This window comes from Ambystoma mexicanum, chromosome 3q (genome assembly GCF_040938575.1).
Source record: "Ambystoma mexicanum isolate Mex_15411 chromosome 3q, UKY_AmexF1_1, whole genome shotgun sequence".
NCBI lineage: Eukaryota > Metazoa > Chordata > Amphibia > Caudata > Ambystomatidae > Ambystoma > Ambystoma mexicanum.
This window is the reverse complement of record NC_090926.1, coordinates 965492092-965508114: the sequence shown is the minus strand read 5'-3', so window position 1 is coordinate 965508114 and position 16023 is coordinate 965492092. Positions and strand designations below refer to the sequence as shown.

The 16023-nt window shown below is 48.2% G+C and overlaps 1 protein-coding gene across 3 annotated transcripts in view; it reads right to left on the bottom strand.

The window, feature by feature from the left end:
• COG1 (component of oligomeric golgi complex 1) overlaps positions 1–16023 on the bottom strand; it is a 311531-nt gene that overhangs the window by 103262 nt on the left and 192246 nt on the right. For all 3 annotated transcript variants that reach the window (XM_069655104.1, XM_069655102.1, XM_069655103.1), the window contains exon 11: positions 9943–10051. In XM_069655104.1, the coding sequence (XP_069511205.1) occupies positions 9943–10051 (109 nt within the window). The remainder of the gene's footprint in view (positions 1–9942; positions 10052–16023) is intronic.

Genomic DNA, 16023 nt, shown 5'->3' with positions numbered 1-16023 from the left:
TATTGACATCTTTCAAAAGGCAGTACAAAATGAATTAAGACAACTATATCTTTCTAATCACAAAACTAAGCTCAACCATAATCTCAATCTATCTCAAATACAAGCAATCAAGATCCTAAAACAAGATTTCAACATCACAGTGAGGACAGCGGACAAAGGTGGCAATATTGTCCTCCTCAAAACAGAAGATTATGTACAAATAGCGAGAGACCATCTGGGAGACACTGACTGCTACCAAACACTTCCAACCAATCCTACCAAAAAATTGGCCACAGACTGGAAACTCATGAGCTCACACTGGCACGACAACAATCTATTATCAGATGAGGAATATGAATATTTAAATGTTACTCACCCCATACTTGCAACAATCTATTTTATGCCTAAAATACATCAACCATTTCTGAAACTACCACTCTGCAGACCTATCATTAATAGCATTGGATCTCTCACGGAAAGAATTTCAGAATATTTTGATCACTACTTACAACCGCTAGCCTCCAGTTTAAGCTCTTTTATTAAAGACACCACGCACGCCATTAACCAATTGGAAAACATTTACTGGGAAGAAAACTACTGGTTTGACACCTTAGATGTGACTGCACTCTACACCAGCATTATCCACCAGAAAGGTATCTCTACAACTGAATTTTTTCTCAAAACCAGATCAGTTTCACTTCAAGACCAAAACATGATGATTCTGGAAATGATTCATTTTACCCTCAGTAACAACATATTTTGTTTCGGAGATCAAATCTACAAACAGACACAAGGCACCGCAATGGGCACCAAATTCCCACCATCCTATGCCAACTTATATATGGGCCACTTCGAAACCCAATTCGCATGGCAACACCCAGATTTCACAACCCATAACAGAATAGCCTTCTGGGGATGCTATATCGACGATATCATCATCTGGAATGGCACAGAACAACAACTATATGACTATTATAACTTTCTCAACAACAATGATTATAATTTGAAATTCACCATCAACTACAGACAAGAAAACAATTTCCTGGATCTTCATTTATATCTACTCAATGGAGCAATCCACAGCACACTATATACAAAAGAGACAGCTGTGAATAGCCTCCTACATGCTTCGAGCAATCATCCTCGCCATATCATTCACAACATTGCATTCAGAGAATTTCTCCGCATCAAGCGTAACTGCACCTCAACCGCAGAATGCAATAAACACCAAACTGCCACGATGCAAAAATTCAGAAACCGTGGATATAGCTCCAAACATCTGAAAGCAATGCTAAAAGAAAACGAAGAAAGATCCAGACCAAGTCTACTCCAAAAGACAACTAAAAGATGCATCTCTCTGGAAACACCCAGGTTCATCACCACCTTCAGTACCAACAATCATAGTATCAAAAAGATCTTACTACGCAACTGGAATATCTTGAAAACTGATGCAGATCTAAAAACTCTTAGACAACAAACCCAATGTAGTCTTTCGGAATTGCATCAATCTCAAAAAAATCATAAGTCCATCATACTTCAATAATAAAAAATATGAGATTTTCAAAAAAGAATCTTTACCTTACAAGACATCCTGGTTAAAAGCACCTGTACGAGGCAATTACAAATGCAACAACTGCCAGATCTGTCCATACATGATCAACGCGAAAAAAGACTTTATCCAAGCAAATGGCAAACAGATCAAAATCAAACAACTCATTAACTTTAACAGCACTTTCGTCGTCTACACCATCATTTGTGTGTGTAAAAAGGCCTATATAGGAAGCACCATAAGAAAATTGAAAATCAGAGTTGGAGAACACACGAGAGCCATTAAAAATAAGGACACAACCTCTCCTCTAGCACTCCATTTTCTACAGCAACACCACAAATCTGACTTCACCAATATCCAATGTCATGGAATTGAGAAACTCTTACAGTCACAGAGGAGGCAATTTGGAACTAAGCCTCCGCAAGAGAGAAGCCTATTGGATTTGGACAATGGACTCAATCCATAATGGGCTTAATGTTGACCAAGAACTGCATCATTTTCTGTTATTACTGTCGCTCTTGTACAAATGAGAGTCTTGCTTTTGAGTCTCTCTACATCAATGAGGAGTATAGAATGTATATGCTGTTGTTATCTCTGACTTTACTGTATGAATTACTCTGCAACTTATTGAGTAATATTTAGTCACAAGTGTTGATCGTATAACCACATTCAATTGATCAGCCAATTCCTCCTTTCCAACCCATCGCTATTTGTCTACCTCCCTACTCACAATCCAAATGACTAACACTATCAAGGTCTACCTAGCTTCAGGCAACACATGCACAAGTCTATTTTCATTTAAAACTTGGGGTTGTATCGCCAAAACATAAATCAAAGAAAACCCTCTCTGTGATGTATCAATGTATTAATTGGTTGTATTAACTTGCCAGACTATTCCAACTTTCACTTTTTCTATCTCATTCATATAAGAAACTTATAAATTACAATTTCTTTTTATTCCCTTATGTGTCAATAACACAACACTCTTTTCGGAATTTACATGTATTTCTATACAAATCCATACGATTTTTAGTAATAATAGCCGTACCCTCAACACACCGTGTTGAGAAGTACATTGATCACGTGTCTAACATTGCATTCCGCGTCCACGATCATATATTTACTTTTAAACTGTAAATACGACATTCTTTTTTACAACTTACATATATGAACATCTACACAGCAATCCACACGATCCACAGTACCAACAGCCGTATTTCTGAGACACCATGTTAAGGAAACAATCTATCACGTGACCACCACGCTATCTTGCGTTCACGATTATATATACACTTCCGGGTCAATACAAACAGTACCCGCATACAGCAATTTACAACGAACAGACGGCAACAAGTCGCACACACCCGTGCCTCACGTCAGCGCGACCCACAACCGTAGGTAAGAACTAGGTAATAGATCCACTCTTAGCATGTACAGAGCTATGAACAATACGTTCAGTGCTACGACCATCAAGTTACACCATACGCATATTTATGCAACATTTTGTTGTATTCCATCTGCTTTTTTTTAGGACGTGGAGAGTAGCCATAGAAAATCTTTTGTGATTTTGCCATTTCCCTTTGAAACATACCTGCTTCATTGCATACGCAAACCAAGGGCTACTCAAGTAAGTACTCTGTCAAGACACTTGCATATTTTTGTGACCCTACACCCCTGTAAATCTACCTTAGAAGCTAAGTTAACATCAATTGACATCAGTTCACTTCTATATTTAGAATAGCACATTTCTTCCTCTCTTGTAACCGAGCGGGTTTTTCAAAACGAATTATTTTCTTCTTTCTTCCCTCTTCCCTCTTTCTCTTTGTACCAGGAACTTCAGGACACACAACGCATATCATTTGTGATGAATATCGTGCATATTTGTTTCCATGCATCAGTATACCTCTAAACCTTATTAACCCCTGAAGATCCGTCACCAACCAGACGGTGAAACACGTGTTGGGCAACAGAACAAATGGGGAACAGAACAAATAATGAATAACATGGTTAACACATGGTTAACAGATTTAATGAAACTGTGTTAAAAACTCTGAAATATAAGAGGGCCTAGACTCTGACCAATTACCTCTGACAATTTGAGACTCAAAACTTAGCGAACCTCCAACTGTGAAGTAACAGTGATTTCAAGCATTTAATCCCAGAACTGGTAATGTAATATATCCGTGATACAACGGGTATCACTTAATCTTAAAATCAAAGTGTGCAATCAAGACTTAAAATTCAGTCAACCTTGAACTGTGAAGCAACAGTGACTTAATATATCCATTTCATTAACCGATAACTGAATCCATCTGTGAACTAATAGGAAGTACTGAATTCACAAACCAACTGAATCCATCTGTGAATTATCAGGAGATACTGAATTTGCAAACCAACAAGTGCAACCAAATCTCTTTTGTTAAAAATAGGGAACTATTGCTATTTTTTGTTTCATCCATATCAGGATTTTTGGATTATATGTATTTTACTTTCTAAGTTTTGGTCTTCAATGTATAACCACTTGGAATTGCACTAATTAAACTATACCAATTTGGGTAAAGTACTTACTGTGATATAACAGCCTTCAGAAATGTATTTCTAGGTTATGTAACTTTTTCAGCCTGGGCTAAGTACCGAAGGACATACCTTTACAGAATACATTAGACTCACAATTCAGCTAGCGCGAAACACTTATAGGTCTACATAGATAGTTATTTAGCTTTGTTTCCCTTTGCAGTCTAAGGGTAATAGACCTCAGTCTCGCAGCTCCACTCCCCCTTTTTTTCTCTAATATTCTGAGGAGCGCCAGAATCAGCCTAAGACCGTTCCCGTGTATACTAGCCCTCACTAACAACGCATCAAATGTAGATAGCGATATGGTAGAAATTGGTAGTACTAGAAATTACAATTATGATTGTGGCCTCTATTTTGTGATGTTGTTTTGCCTTGGCCTATATTGGAGCGTGTCCTTTATATTGGGGGATTTAAAGTAGGGGGCAACGGGGTACATTTAATACAAGAAGGGCCAAGCCTCATTTGGAATGGCTTTACAGTAATTTGGACCCACAATGCTTCCATGAATGCTAATTTAACCACTCTGCACAAAAAACGAACTGTCAAAACCCCCATTTTTACATACGCTGCTATGGGTTAGGATGTTGATAACGTACCAAATGAGTATAATGTTGATTATCCTATGTTCAGTATTTCGGGATCGCCATATGTAAATATGCACACAACTGAAGAACCTACCTCAGATGGCGATAAAATGCACTTTACACCCTATGTCCCAACTACCCAAATGTATCCAATGTCACAATCTTGGCAGAGTGGTAGTGAGAAGCATGATGAAACATGGACAAACATTTTTCCTGTACGATATGAAAAGGTGAAAAAGTTACACAATAGACAAGGGGGGAATAAGAGGTGGAAAAGGGGGGGTGGAAAGGAGGGGTTATGATGCATACCATGGCCTGGGGCTAGATGAAATCGAAGACCCCTGCCACCTGGATCAGTCCAATAAATGGTATTCAGACATGAGTGCTACAGTTAAACAATCAACAAATGAGAGCCGTTACATTTGCTCTCAAATACCCCATGCCTCTGGCACGCCCAAAGCTCTCATACCCCAAGAAACACCCATGTCGGATGCCCAGTGTCTAATTCACTTTGTTTTATGTAGAATTTGAAGTACCTTCCAGGCACACACGGTAACAGTACAAATGCTGCAAAACGAGAAAACGTACACAAGCAAACCTCAAGGAGTAATATGTGTAAAAGAACAGTTTATCATCAAAGGGACAATGTTCACGGAAAATAAATGGCACAAAGAGACAATCACGTGTAAAGCTGAAGCATTGCGAGGACTGACAGAAGAGCACTTTCAATGGGTCAAACGAACATGCACTGCAACATGGTCTCAACATATCTCCAAACTAACGTGAGTGACAGCACTTGAAAAGCCGATCAAGATACAAAAAGAGATCCAGCATGAACTTTGTTTTCACAGCAAAGGGAAGGTACAGATGGGCTGCAAAAACACTGCAACAAGACAATCATCCTTCCAGAAATGAAAGCAAGCGTAGATTATCCAATTACATTTCCAGCAAATCCTGACTTCCTGGCAGAGATTCCTGATCAGTACAAACTCTTTAATTCCGCAGAAATGTTCTTCGCTTCACTCCTAGTGCCAGGATTTCAGGCACGAGCAAACGCCAAATGGCTTCAGATTGTGCGCTGGGCACTGATCCAGCTGGCCAATGACAGAGGAAGGGTTCAATGTGACAAAAGTGTAACTTCGCGCCCTGAGGTTGATAACCATGCAGAACCGGTACGTCCTAGACCTACTCACAGCAATGGACGGCGGGGTTTGCTGAAAAATCGGGTGCGCCTGCTGTACATTCGTACCTTCTGCAGATGCGGATAATGGGACCCTGTCACACGTGATTTCGGCAGTGCATAACCTGGGTGAAAGAATGAAGAAAGATGGGGGCTTTGACCCCAGCAACTGGTTCGATGACATGTTCAACTGCATACCTTCCTGGTTCAGCATGATGATGAACATTTTGTCCCACTCATCGTTTTCCTGTTGCTCATTTTTTGTGTGCGTCAGGAAGGGATTCGATGTTGTGCAAATTCAATGCCTAGCTCTGCAATGATGACGGTGACAATGGGTCAACCAACAAGGATACAGACCATGAAAGATGCACAGATACAGAAAGGAGAGTTTGGTCCCTCCAAATATCGTATGACACCAGTGTATCATTATCCAGGGGACAGGGTGGACAACTTGTATCACACTACAATCAAGGAACCCCTGGAATTACAGTGGTATAAGGAGGTGTGGGTGGATCTGGATGGGGGAATATACATGACCTGTACCCCTGATGAGTATGCTAGAAGGGGCCAGAGTTTACAAGGGGTATGCAGAGCCTGGATGCCAATAAAAGGGACACCGGCTTAGGATGAGGCGGTAATGGAGGCAGAGTACTATCGGAATGCAAACAATAAAAATTAGTGTGTTACTTTAGATGTAACGAAAGGGGGGAATGTAAGGACGGAAGGGGCGAATTAGCCACCCCCCATGCATTCTACGCAAAATGGACCACTTGCTCTTGCACTAGTGGGGGACGCCTCCATCACCCTTCTGCTGCCAAAGGAATAAGCCCTTGGCAGAAGCAGAGGTAGGACACACCTGGACTCCATTTTGTGTGCCCACGACTCCATATTTGGACTAGGCCGCAATTCGGCACTACGAAGTCTCCTCTCCGCCCGGCAGCGCCGCGCACAGCGAGCACCAACCGCCCCCAACTTTGCTGCGCGTCCCAAGTCCCTTTCTCAAGGATGCGCTGAAGCTAACTGCTACAATTAAAACTATGCATCGTATCACTCTTCACGGTCCTGTGTGTGAACCGGTCCGAACCATGCCTTGCAGCTCATCCATCTCCACAAACCTGCTCCTGCACCCCTTACCATCGCTGTTGGAAAATTACTGCTTGTGTAACCCTGTACCCTCCGAAGGCATTCTCTTGATGTAACAGAAGTGTGCCCCCACTGAATTGACCACCAGAGTGCCCCCAATAAACCCAGACCCCTGTCACAGCATATCCTGTCCTAAACTAACATGTGTCACTCCATTCCCCTCCCCGCCCTGATGTGCAAGCCCAGCCCGAGGTTATCACAGAAGGCAAGACCCCTGCACCCTTCACCTTATCAATGACCCAATATAAGACCATACAATCATGTGTGTACAATTTATAGGCCTCTAAGATTTATTCAAAGGTATATTGATGTTCATTGTTTATTGCATGTCTCTAATAAGTGTATAGATTAACTAGTGAGGTCCAGCCGACACTCCGACCTGGCCTAACCTTCACCTCGCACGGACTGGCCCAGCTGAACCACGTGATGTCCAACCTCCAGCCAAGTCATCAACCAATCCCGTGGAGATGGCCCATAAAGAACTATATGTGCACTTCCTTTCTAACCAATGAAAATGTAACCTGTAGCCTGTATAGAACTCATCACTGATGACGCTGTAACCCTTTAAAACGTAATGGCCTCATTAGGAGTTTGGAGGTAGCCATGCTGTTTTTAGCGGCATGGCTACCCCCAAACCGGGTACCGGGTCCGGGTTCCAAAAATAGGGAATTACCGGGCCATGCCGACTTTGGCGGGCCCGGTAATTCCCATTCTCGGGACCGGACCCGGTACATCCCCATTCCCATTGAGCCATTGATAGGGCTCAATGGGAATGGGGAGGATGCTAACAACGGGCCCGTTAATGATTATATAAATATTCTGACAACTCGCAATCATCTCTCATGGTCTCATTCCCTACTGGGATGTATCCTTTATTCTTTTTATTGGTATTGTGGGGAGTGAGTACTTTCACTTACTAAAGAGGTTAGTGTGGTAACGGTATCTCTGTAAAAGAAGAAGTCAGAAAGTGTCATTAAATGTATGCTTACCTTTGAGTTGCATTCTGCCCCTGTAAAAAGTGTATAACTTTGAATTGTGTGTCCCCCCACTTCTGAAAAGTAATTTGTTGGTACTGTTTTATCATTGCTTAACTGAATGAGTGTAAAAGCTGTATAGGTCTTGCTCACCTTTATTAGCTTCTGCTCTTCTCAATTTGTACCCCGGGGCTTTGCTTCCCTGAATTGCTTTGGTGCTGTTCTGTAATAGCTTCATAAAGGTCTTACTTACCTTAGAAACTGTATCATATACTGGGTAGAACTAGCTATTAGAAAGTGGATAGTTATGTGCCAATACGTCAACTACTTACCTTGAAATACCTTGTGTCTGTCTTAAAGTGTAATAGGGTTTTGCTTTCCCTGATTTGCTTAGAGCATTCTGAAATAGTTGAGTGTTCATACTTCTCATTGATTAGCTTGGTGCCCCTCCAGAAATAAATTATAGGAGTTGTTTTACTAGCTCTGAACTGAGTTCTAAAAAGTAATATTGCAAAGTGTATACTTGTAACGGGGTTGGTTTATTATGTGATTTCATAACCAAGTTTAACTGCATGACTGACGGGGTCAACTACCCTTGAAATACTGATTGTATTCTAAAAGTATATCCAACCAGGTCTTATTGCCCAAGAATAGTATATTACTATCCCAAATGTATAACCTTACGTTTGACTAACCTTGACATGCTTCCTGCTCCTCTAAATAAGGTTATACCTTGGTTTGCACACCATAGGTATTGAGTTGTTTATATGATGTTATATTGTTATATTACTAACTCATCCAAGAATTATCTTGATATACTTGTATTTAAATAAACCATTTATTTTTACAATACATAGTGTTTCAGCGTTTCTTTGCACTATATGCATGCTACAATTTCTGTGTACCAAGCTACAGCCCTCTCTCCCTCCTAAGATAAGACTGGCTGTTCTACCTATGCTACCAAACGCTCTCAGGTGGTGCAGCCTTATACTAAGAGCGGATGTATGTACTGACCTCAAATTTATGGTTTTATGAAGCCCTTAGTTGGACTTTAGAAATACTGTTCTAACACGTGCCACCGTTGTCATGGGTTTTCCCCATAGCATTGCGCAGGGCTTGAATTCAGGAGCAGGGGACCGACACGCAGGCGTCAAACTCCTCCTGTAAAATAACTTTGCCATCCAAACTGGAGCCGTTGCTGCCTGGGCCTTCCACATCCGATTTGAAGGCGCCGGTTGGGGTCCCAGACACCGCCATCATGGCAGAGCCCACCCACCGTTTGGTGCGCCTTTATTTGAGCGTCTAGGGCCTAAAGAGTTTGTACAACACACAACTTCAGAATGATCGTGAGGAAGACCGTAATTACAAACTCAATGAGTGTCCTTTTCTGTTGCACGACGGACAAAATTTAAATGGAGTTATTTCCATTTCGAAATATTAAGGTAGAGGCAGCAAGACAAATGCAGTGTGAAAGGAAAGCGAAAGAATGCTTTCTCTAAAAGAGCGGTAAGAAATCACCCCCACCCACTCTCCCTACTGCAAGTCCAAAGCCTGATTCAAGTTGAATCCTGCTATCGAGCTGCTTAAGAAATTGTCTGGGGAGTGAGAGACACATATGCAGAACATGTACGCTATCTGCATTGGCCTGATGGAGATGCGGGAGTAGCAAACAAAAATAAAAAATGATGAAGAGGGCATGGGCACATATGAGGGACATTGCTTTTTGAAGAGGCTTATGCCCAATGTAAGCTCATTTTACATAACATAATTACATATACAGCTGTCTCACAAGTTGCCTTCCCCATTTCCTGGACACAATCTCCTGTGGCCAGTCACCCCTTCTCCAGATGCGATCATCCCTTTGTAGTGGCCTAGGGGAGGCACAGGTGGGATACAAGCAACCAACATTATAGGACATGCCCACATTCTTTCTCACCATCACACATTTTCCAATCCTACCGAGGTTCGTTGTGCCAGGCGGGTGAGGTTTCCGTTGAGGTGTGGCAGGAAGACATCCAGATCAAAGGGATCGATGTGGCCTTCAAGGAAGTCGACAACCGTCTGAATTCTGAGAAAAATCAACAGGCGGGTGTCACCTCTACGTGCAGATAGAACACAACCAAAACTAGAAGCCAACCAAGACTAGAAACTGATTTACAGCTCCTGCTGCAACCTTTTGTTATGGTGGAAAAGGAACAAGTTACTTACCTGTAACTGTTGTTCTCCAGCATGGGTCTGGCATGGATTCACATGCTCATGAATATTCCCCGTCGTCAGGCTGGGAATCCTCGGTAAAGAAAAAACCAGTATCAGTTTCGTTTCTGATCTGTCTTTCGTAGTAACAACCAATCACTGGTCTCTGCGTCATACTGACCACAGCCAATGACTGCCCTCTACCTAAGCACCGCCTCTGGCAGCCATCTTCAGATTTGGAAGCACGTGAAGTGGCAGTATGACCAAGTGAAGAGCCGCAGAGGGGTAGGCGGGAGGGTTCGCATGTGAATCCATGCCAGACCCATGCTGGAGAACAACAGTTACAGGTAAGTAACTTGTTCCTTCTCCAGCATGGGGTCTGGCATGGATTCACATGCTCATGAATAAAGAATACATAGCAGTACACACATGCACAACCACGGGAGGTGGCAAAGGCTCAACATTAAGCATTGCATCAAACTCAACATTAAGCATCTTACCTCCTCACCAGGCTCACCTCAGGCGAACAGGTTGCGCAGCACTGCTTGGCCGACCCTGGACTCCTCCCTGGAATCCCGATCGACGCAGCAGAACTTCGTGAAGGTGTGCGTCGACCTCCACGTAGCAGCCCTGCATATGTCCAGCAGGGGCACACCAGAAAGGAACGCCGTGGTAGCTGCGATCGCTCTGGTGGAATGGGCTCTCGGACGGCCGGGCAGCGGTCGGTTTGCCAACCGATGACAGTACATGATACAGCCGGAGAGCCATCTGGAAATGGAAGCCTTCGAGAGAGCCTTCCCCTGATTGACAGGTCCAAAGTTCACAAAGAGTTGTGACGTCTTCCGAAAACACTTCGTGCGGTCCACGTAGAACTTCAGCGCTCTAGCCACATCCAGCGAGTGCAAAGTCCTCTCAGCCGGCGACGAAGGCGACGGGAAGAATACAGGCAACACCAAGGGTTCGTTGAGATGGAAGTCCGACGGTACCTTGGGCATGAAGGAGGGGTGCGTCCTGAGCACCACCCTCGTGTCGTGAAAAGTCAAGTACGGGGCTTTGCAGGAAAGGGCCTGGATCTCTCCCACCCGTCGTGCGGAGGTGATGGCCACAAGAAACGCTGTCTTCCACGACAGAAACTTCAACGGGGCCGAGTGCAGAGGCTCGAACGGAGGTCCCATGAGCTTGGTCAGCACCACGTTGAGCTCCCACGCCAGGGCCGGAGCCTTCACCGGCGGGAACGATCTGAACAGTCCCTTCATGAACTCTTTCACCAGACGATGAGACCACAAGGACGTCCGTCCCGTGGTCCTGGTGTATCGGGAGATCGCAGCCAGATGAATCTTGATGGACGCGTGTGCCAGTCCAGCTTTGGCCAGCGTCAGCAGGTACGGCAGAACTTGGGGGGCCGTAATCCGTAGAGGGTTAATCTTCTGTGCGTGGCACCAGACAGAGAACCTCTTCCATTTGTGTCCGTAGCATTTAAGAGTCGAGGACGCCCTGGCCTTTGCAAGAACCTCTCTGCAGTCGGCCGGTATGTCATATCCTCCAAACTCTAGCGCTGCAGGAGCCAGGCCTGCAAGTTCAGCGATTTCGGGTCGTGGTGGAGGATGGCGCCTCCTTCCCTGGAGAGCAGATCCGCGTCCACCGGCAGCTTGATTGGCGGGGACGCTGACAAGTCCAGAAGGTCCGGGAACCATATCTGCCTCGGCCACGCAGGTGCGACGAGGATCATCCTGCACCGTGACCTCTTGAGCTGGTTGACGAGCCGGATTAGCAGTGGCAAAGGAGGGAACGCGTAGAGGAACAGGCCCTCCCAGGGGAACGAGAAAGCATCGCCCATGCTCCTCGCCTGGGGAAATCTGCTGGCGAACCTCCGGCACTTGGAGTTCGTCGCTGTCGCGAACAGGTCGATCTGGGGTGTGCCCCACCGTCGGAAGAGGCGATCCACTAGATCCTGCCGTAGTTCCCACTCGTGGCACGAGCGCAGCTCCCTGCTGAGTGAGTCGGCGATGGTGTTTTTTATCCCTGCCAGATGAAACGGCACCAGAAACATCCCTTGGGCAACTGCCCAATGCCACAGGTCCTGCGCTTCCTTGGACAGTGCTGGGGACCTGGTTCCGCCCTGTTTTCTGATGTAAAACATGGTGGTGGTGTTGTCGGTGAAGATCCTCACCACCTTGCCCTTGAGGGACGGAAGGAAGGACTTGAGGGCCCAAAACACTGCACGGAGCTCCAGGACGTTGATATGTAAGGATTTCTCCGTCGGGAGCCAAAGGCCCCTTGCGTGCAGATTTTCGGTGTGCGCTCCCCACCCTTCCAGTGAGGCATCCGTGGTCACTGTCTCCTGGTGGGCTGGGGTCTGGAAGTCCATGCCCGCCGTCAGATGCGCGCGGGTGCCCCACCACCGGATCGCTCGTCGGAAACTCTCGTCGAGTGTGATCCTTTCCTCGAAGTTGCCCGTCGTTTGGATCCAGCGCGCGTCCAGGAACTCCTGCAACGGGCGCATCCGGAGCCTGCACATGGGAATGAGGTAGATGCAGGAAGACATCATTCCGAGGAGGGACTTGATGGACCTCACCTTGGCCGCGTCGGCCACCAACATCCGTTGCACCTTGCCCAGGATGGTCCTGGTCCTCTCCTCCGACGGGGAGGCCAGAAGGGACACTGTGTTGAGCCTCGCTCCCAGAAACAGAGCGTCTTGCAGGTGGGATTTGGCGTAGTTCACGGAGAATCCCAGGTCCGTGAGAAGTTGGACGGTCCTTGCCGTGTGAACCACGGCGAGCTCCCTCGTCTTGGCTCGGATGAGCCAGTCGTCCAGGTAGGGGTAGACGTGGATCCCCTCGCGGCGCAGCTGCGCCGCCACCGGTGCGAGGCACTTGGTGAACACCCTGGGTGCCGACCGTAGACCGAAGGGGAGGGCTTTGAACTGGTAATGACGCCCTTGGACCACAAACCTGAGGAATTTTCGGTGCCCCTTTAGGATGGGAATATGGAAGTAGGCATCCTCCAAATCCAACGACGACAGGAAGTCTCCTTCCTCCAGCTGACCCAGGACGTGCTGGAGGGTGACCATCCGGAACTTTTGCGCCTTGATGAACTTGTTCAGACGTCGCAGGTCCAGGATGGGGCGCCATCCCCCCGTCTTCTTCTTCACGAGGAAGTATCTCGAGTACACTCCGGAGCCCCGAAGCCTCTTTGGGACGAGTTCGATGGCGCCCTTCCTGAGCATCGCCTTTACCTCCAGGAGAAGTTGAGGGACGTGAAGTTCTTTCCTGGCCACGGGGGGGACGCGTGGACACCTTCTTTGAAACTCGAGCGCGTGGCCCCGGGCCAAGGCGTCCAGCACCCAACGGTCGGTGGAGATGGACTCCCACACGCTGACGAAGCTCGCCAGCCGGCCTCCCACCGGGGTGCTTCGGTGGGGGCCCGACCCCACGGTCGGTTCAATCCTGCTTGGACGAGGCTTTGCCGCCTTGACCTCCTTGGCGACGACGGCGGAGTCCGCCAGACTTGCCTCGTCCTCTGTAGGCCTCCTGAGACGACGAGCGGGCCGCTTGACGGTAGGTGGAGAAACCGCCGCCGGAACCTTTGGAGGCGCCCTTGCCTCCGCTGCTCCGAAAGGGCATCCGTCGTTGCTGCAGAACTCCCAGGGCCCGGGCCGTCTCAGTGTCCGCTTTAATGGCCTGAAGGGAATCGTCCACTGTTTTGCCAAACAGGTTGTTCCCATCGAAGGGCATGTCCAGGACTCTGGTCTGAACGTCTTGACGGAAGTCCGTAGCCTTGAGCCAACCACGCCGCCTAAGGCAAACGCCGTTGCCCAACTGGCGGAACCCAGTGTCGGCGATGTCCGTCGCAACGGTAATGGCGTGTTCCGAAGCCACCTCACCTTCCTGCAGGATCTCCAGGGCCTCTGTCCTCTTGTCGTCCGGCAGGAAGTCCAGCAGGGGACCCAGTTTGTACCAGAGCTCCCTGTCGTAGCGGGCCACGATAGCCAAGGCGTTGGCCACTTTAATCGTCGTCGCTGCCGACGAGATGACTCTGCGTCCCATAGCGTCCAATTTCTTTCCCTCACCGTCCGGTGGGGAAGTCGATGTGGAGGCCGCACCCCCCCCCCCGCTTTCCTCCTGGCCGCCGCGGAGACGACGGAGTCCGGGGTAGGCTGCGCCCGGACGCACAGGGGGGCCGTGTCCGGGACCCGGTACTTCTTCTCGTACCGGTCTCTTCTAGCTGGCGTCGTGGAAGGGTTCTTGAGGAGGGTGAGGCCCTCATCCCAAATGTCGTCCAATAGAGGCACTGAGAGGACCGTCTTCCTCTTGGCCTCGCGCCGCTGATAAAGGAAACCTTCCTTCTTCTTCTCCTCAGGGCAGAGTTGAAAAAGCTCGGATGCCCTGGAGATCATGGAGTGGAACGATCCAATCTCGTCGGGCGGAGAAGCCCTGGTGGGAGGCGACGACGGTACATCCTCGTCGTATACCTCGTCGTCCGTACCCGTCGCTGCCGTGTCAGTCCCCGTATCATCCCCTCGGGTGGACGGGGAGGAGGGCTGGAAGGGGCGCGACGGCTGAAAAGGAGGCGGAGGGTGGATCCTTCTTTTCTTGGTAGGGGGAACACCAGAAGGTCCCGGTTCTGGGTCCCCCGACGGGAGAGGTTCCGTCGGCAACGGTAGTCTCGTCCTTATCTCTGAGCATAAGGACTGTATAGCCAACAAAATGGCCGCCGAGTTGTCTCGCGGCGCTGGCAGAGGGGAATCCGACGGGCGATCAGGGATCCATCCCGACGGGTCGGTCTTCTTTCACGCCGTGGCCGTGGCTTAAGACTTCGACCAGCTCCTCCTCCGAGGTTGAGGCCGAATCTACGACGACGCCCTGCCCCCCCTTCTTCCCCACGGGGGATTTCACGGGGGTCCTATCGATGGGCACAAAAGATGACTCCCTCCGAGGTGGCAGGGAGACTCTGAGCCCCGAGGTCGCCACCACTGGTGTAGCCTGCACAGGCTGAGCCAGGGCCGCCGCGACAGTTTCGATAGAGGGCTTGGCCGGATGGATTAAGGCCTTCACCACCTTAGGTGCGCTCACCGCCTTATCCTTGAGGGGGGGGGACACCGCCTCGCTCCCCCTCCGATGGGGCCTTCGAGCTCGACCGGGGCCTCTCCAGGAGCTTCGCCGGGTGCTCGGCCTTCCTCTTACCCGACCCAGAGCGTTGGCTCGTGGTTGATGGTGCCGGGGAGGGTGCGCCCTGCCTGGCGCCCGTAGAGCCTGACCGTTCGGCGCTCCCGGTGCCAGCGGACTCGCGGTGCTTGGCCTTATGTTGGACCCCCGTCGCCGGGGCGTCCTCAAAGGACTTAGAAGACCGCTCAGATTTCTTCTTCTTCTTCTCGCCGGACGGGCTCTTCCCTTCTAGCCAGTTGGCGAGACATTGATGGCGGTCCTTCATGGTCCGCTCCGACATGTTGCCGCAAAACGCACAGTCCTTCTCCACGTGCGTCTTGTCCTCATGTAGGCAGTAGAGACAAAAGGAGTGTTCGTCCTCCTTGAAGACGTTCTGCAGCTGGCATCCAGGGCAGACCCTGAACAGCTTTCCGGGCGTCGAGCTTCCCTTCTCCTGGGCCATGACCGGGCCTGAGAAACTTCTGGAGTCCTCCAAAAGCGTAGCTCGACGAATCTTCACCCTTGAGGGGCGCAGACGAATCCGACACGGGTCCCCGTTGATCGGATAGTGAGTCGGTGGAGCTTGAGGCTCTTTTGACCGAAAAAACGAAGTTTTTGAGAAAAAACGTGAAAAAATAGCACTAACGCTCGAGAGCAATAGCACGAGGATCCCAACACATGAACGTGCGGTAAAAACCTGAAG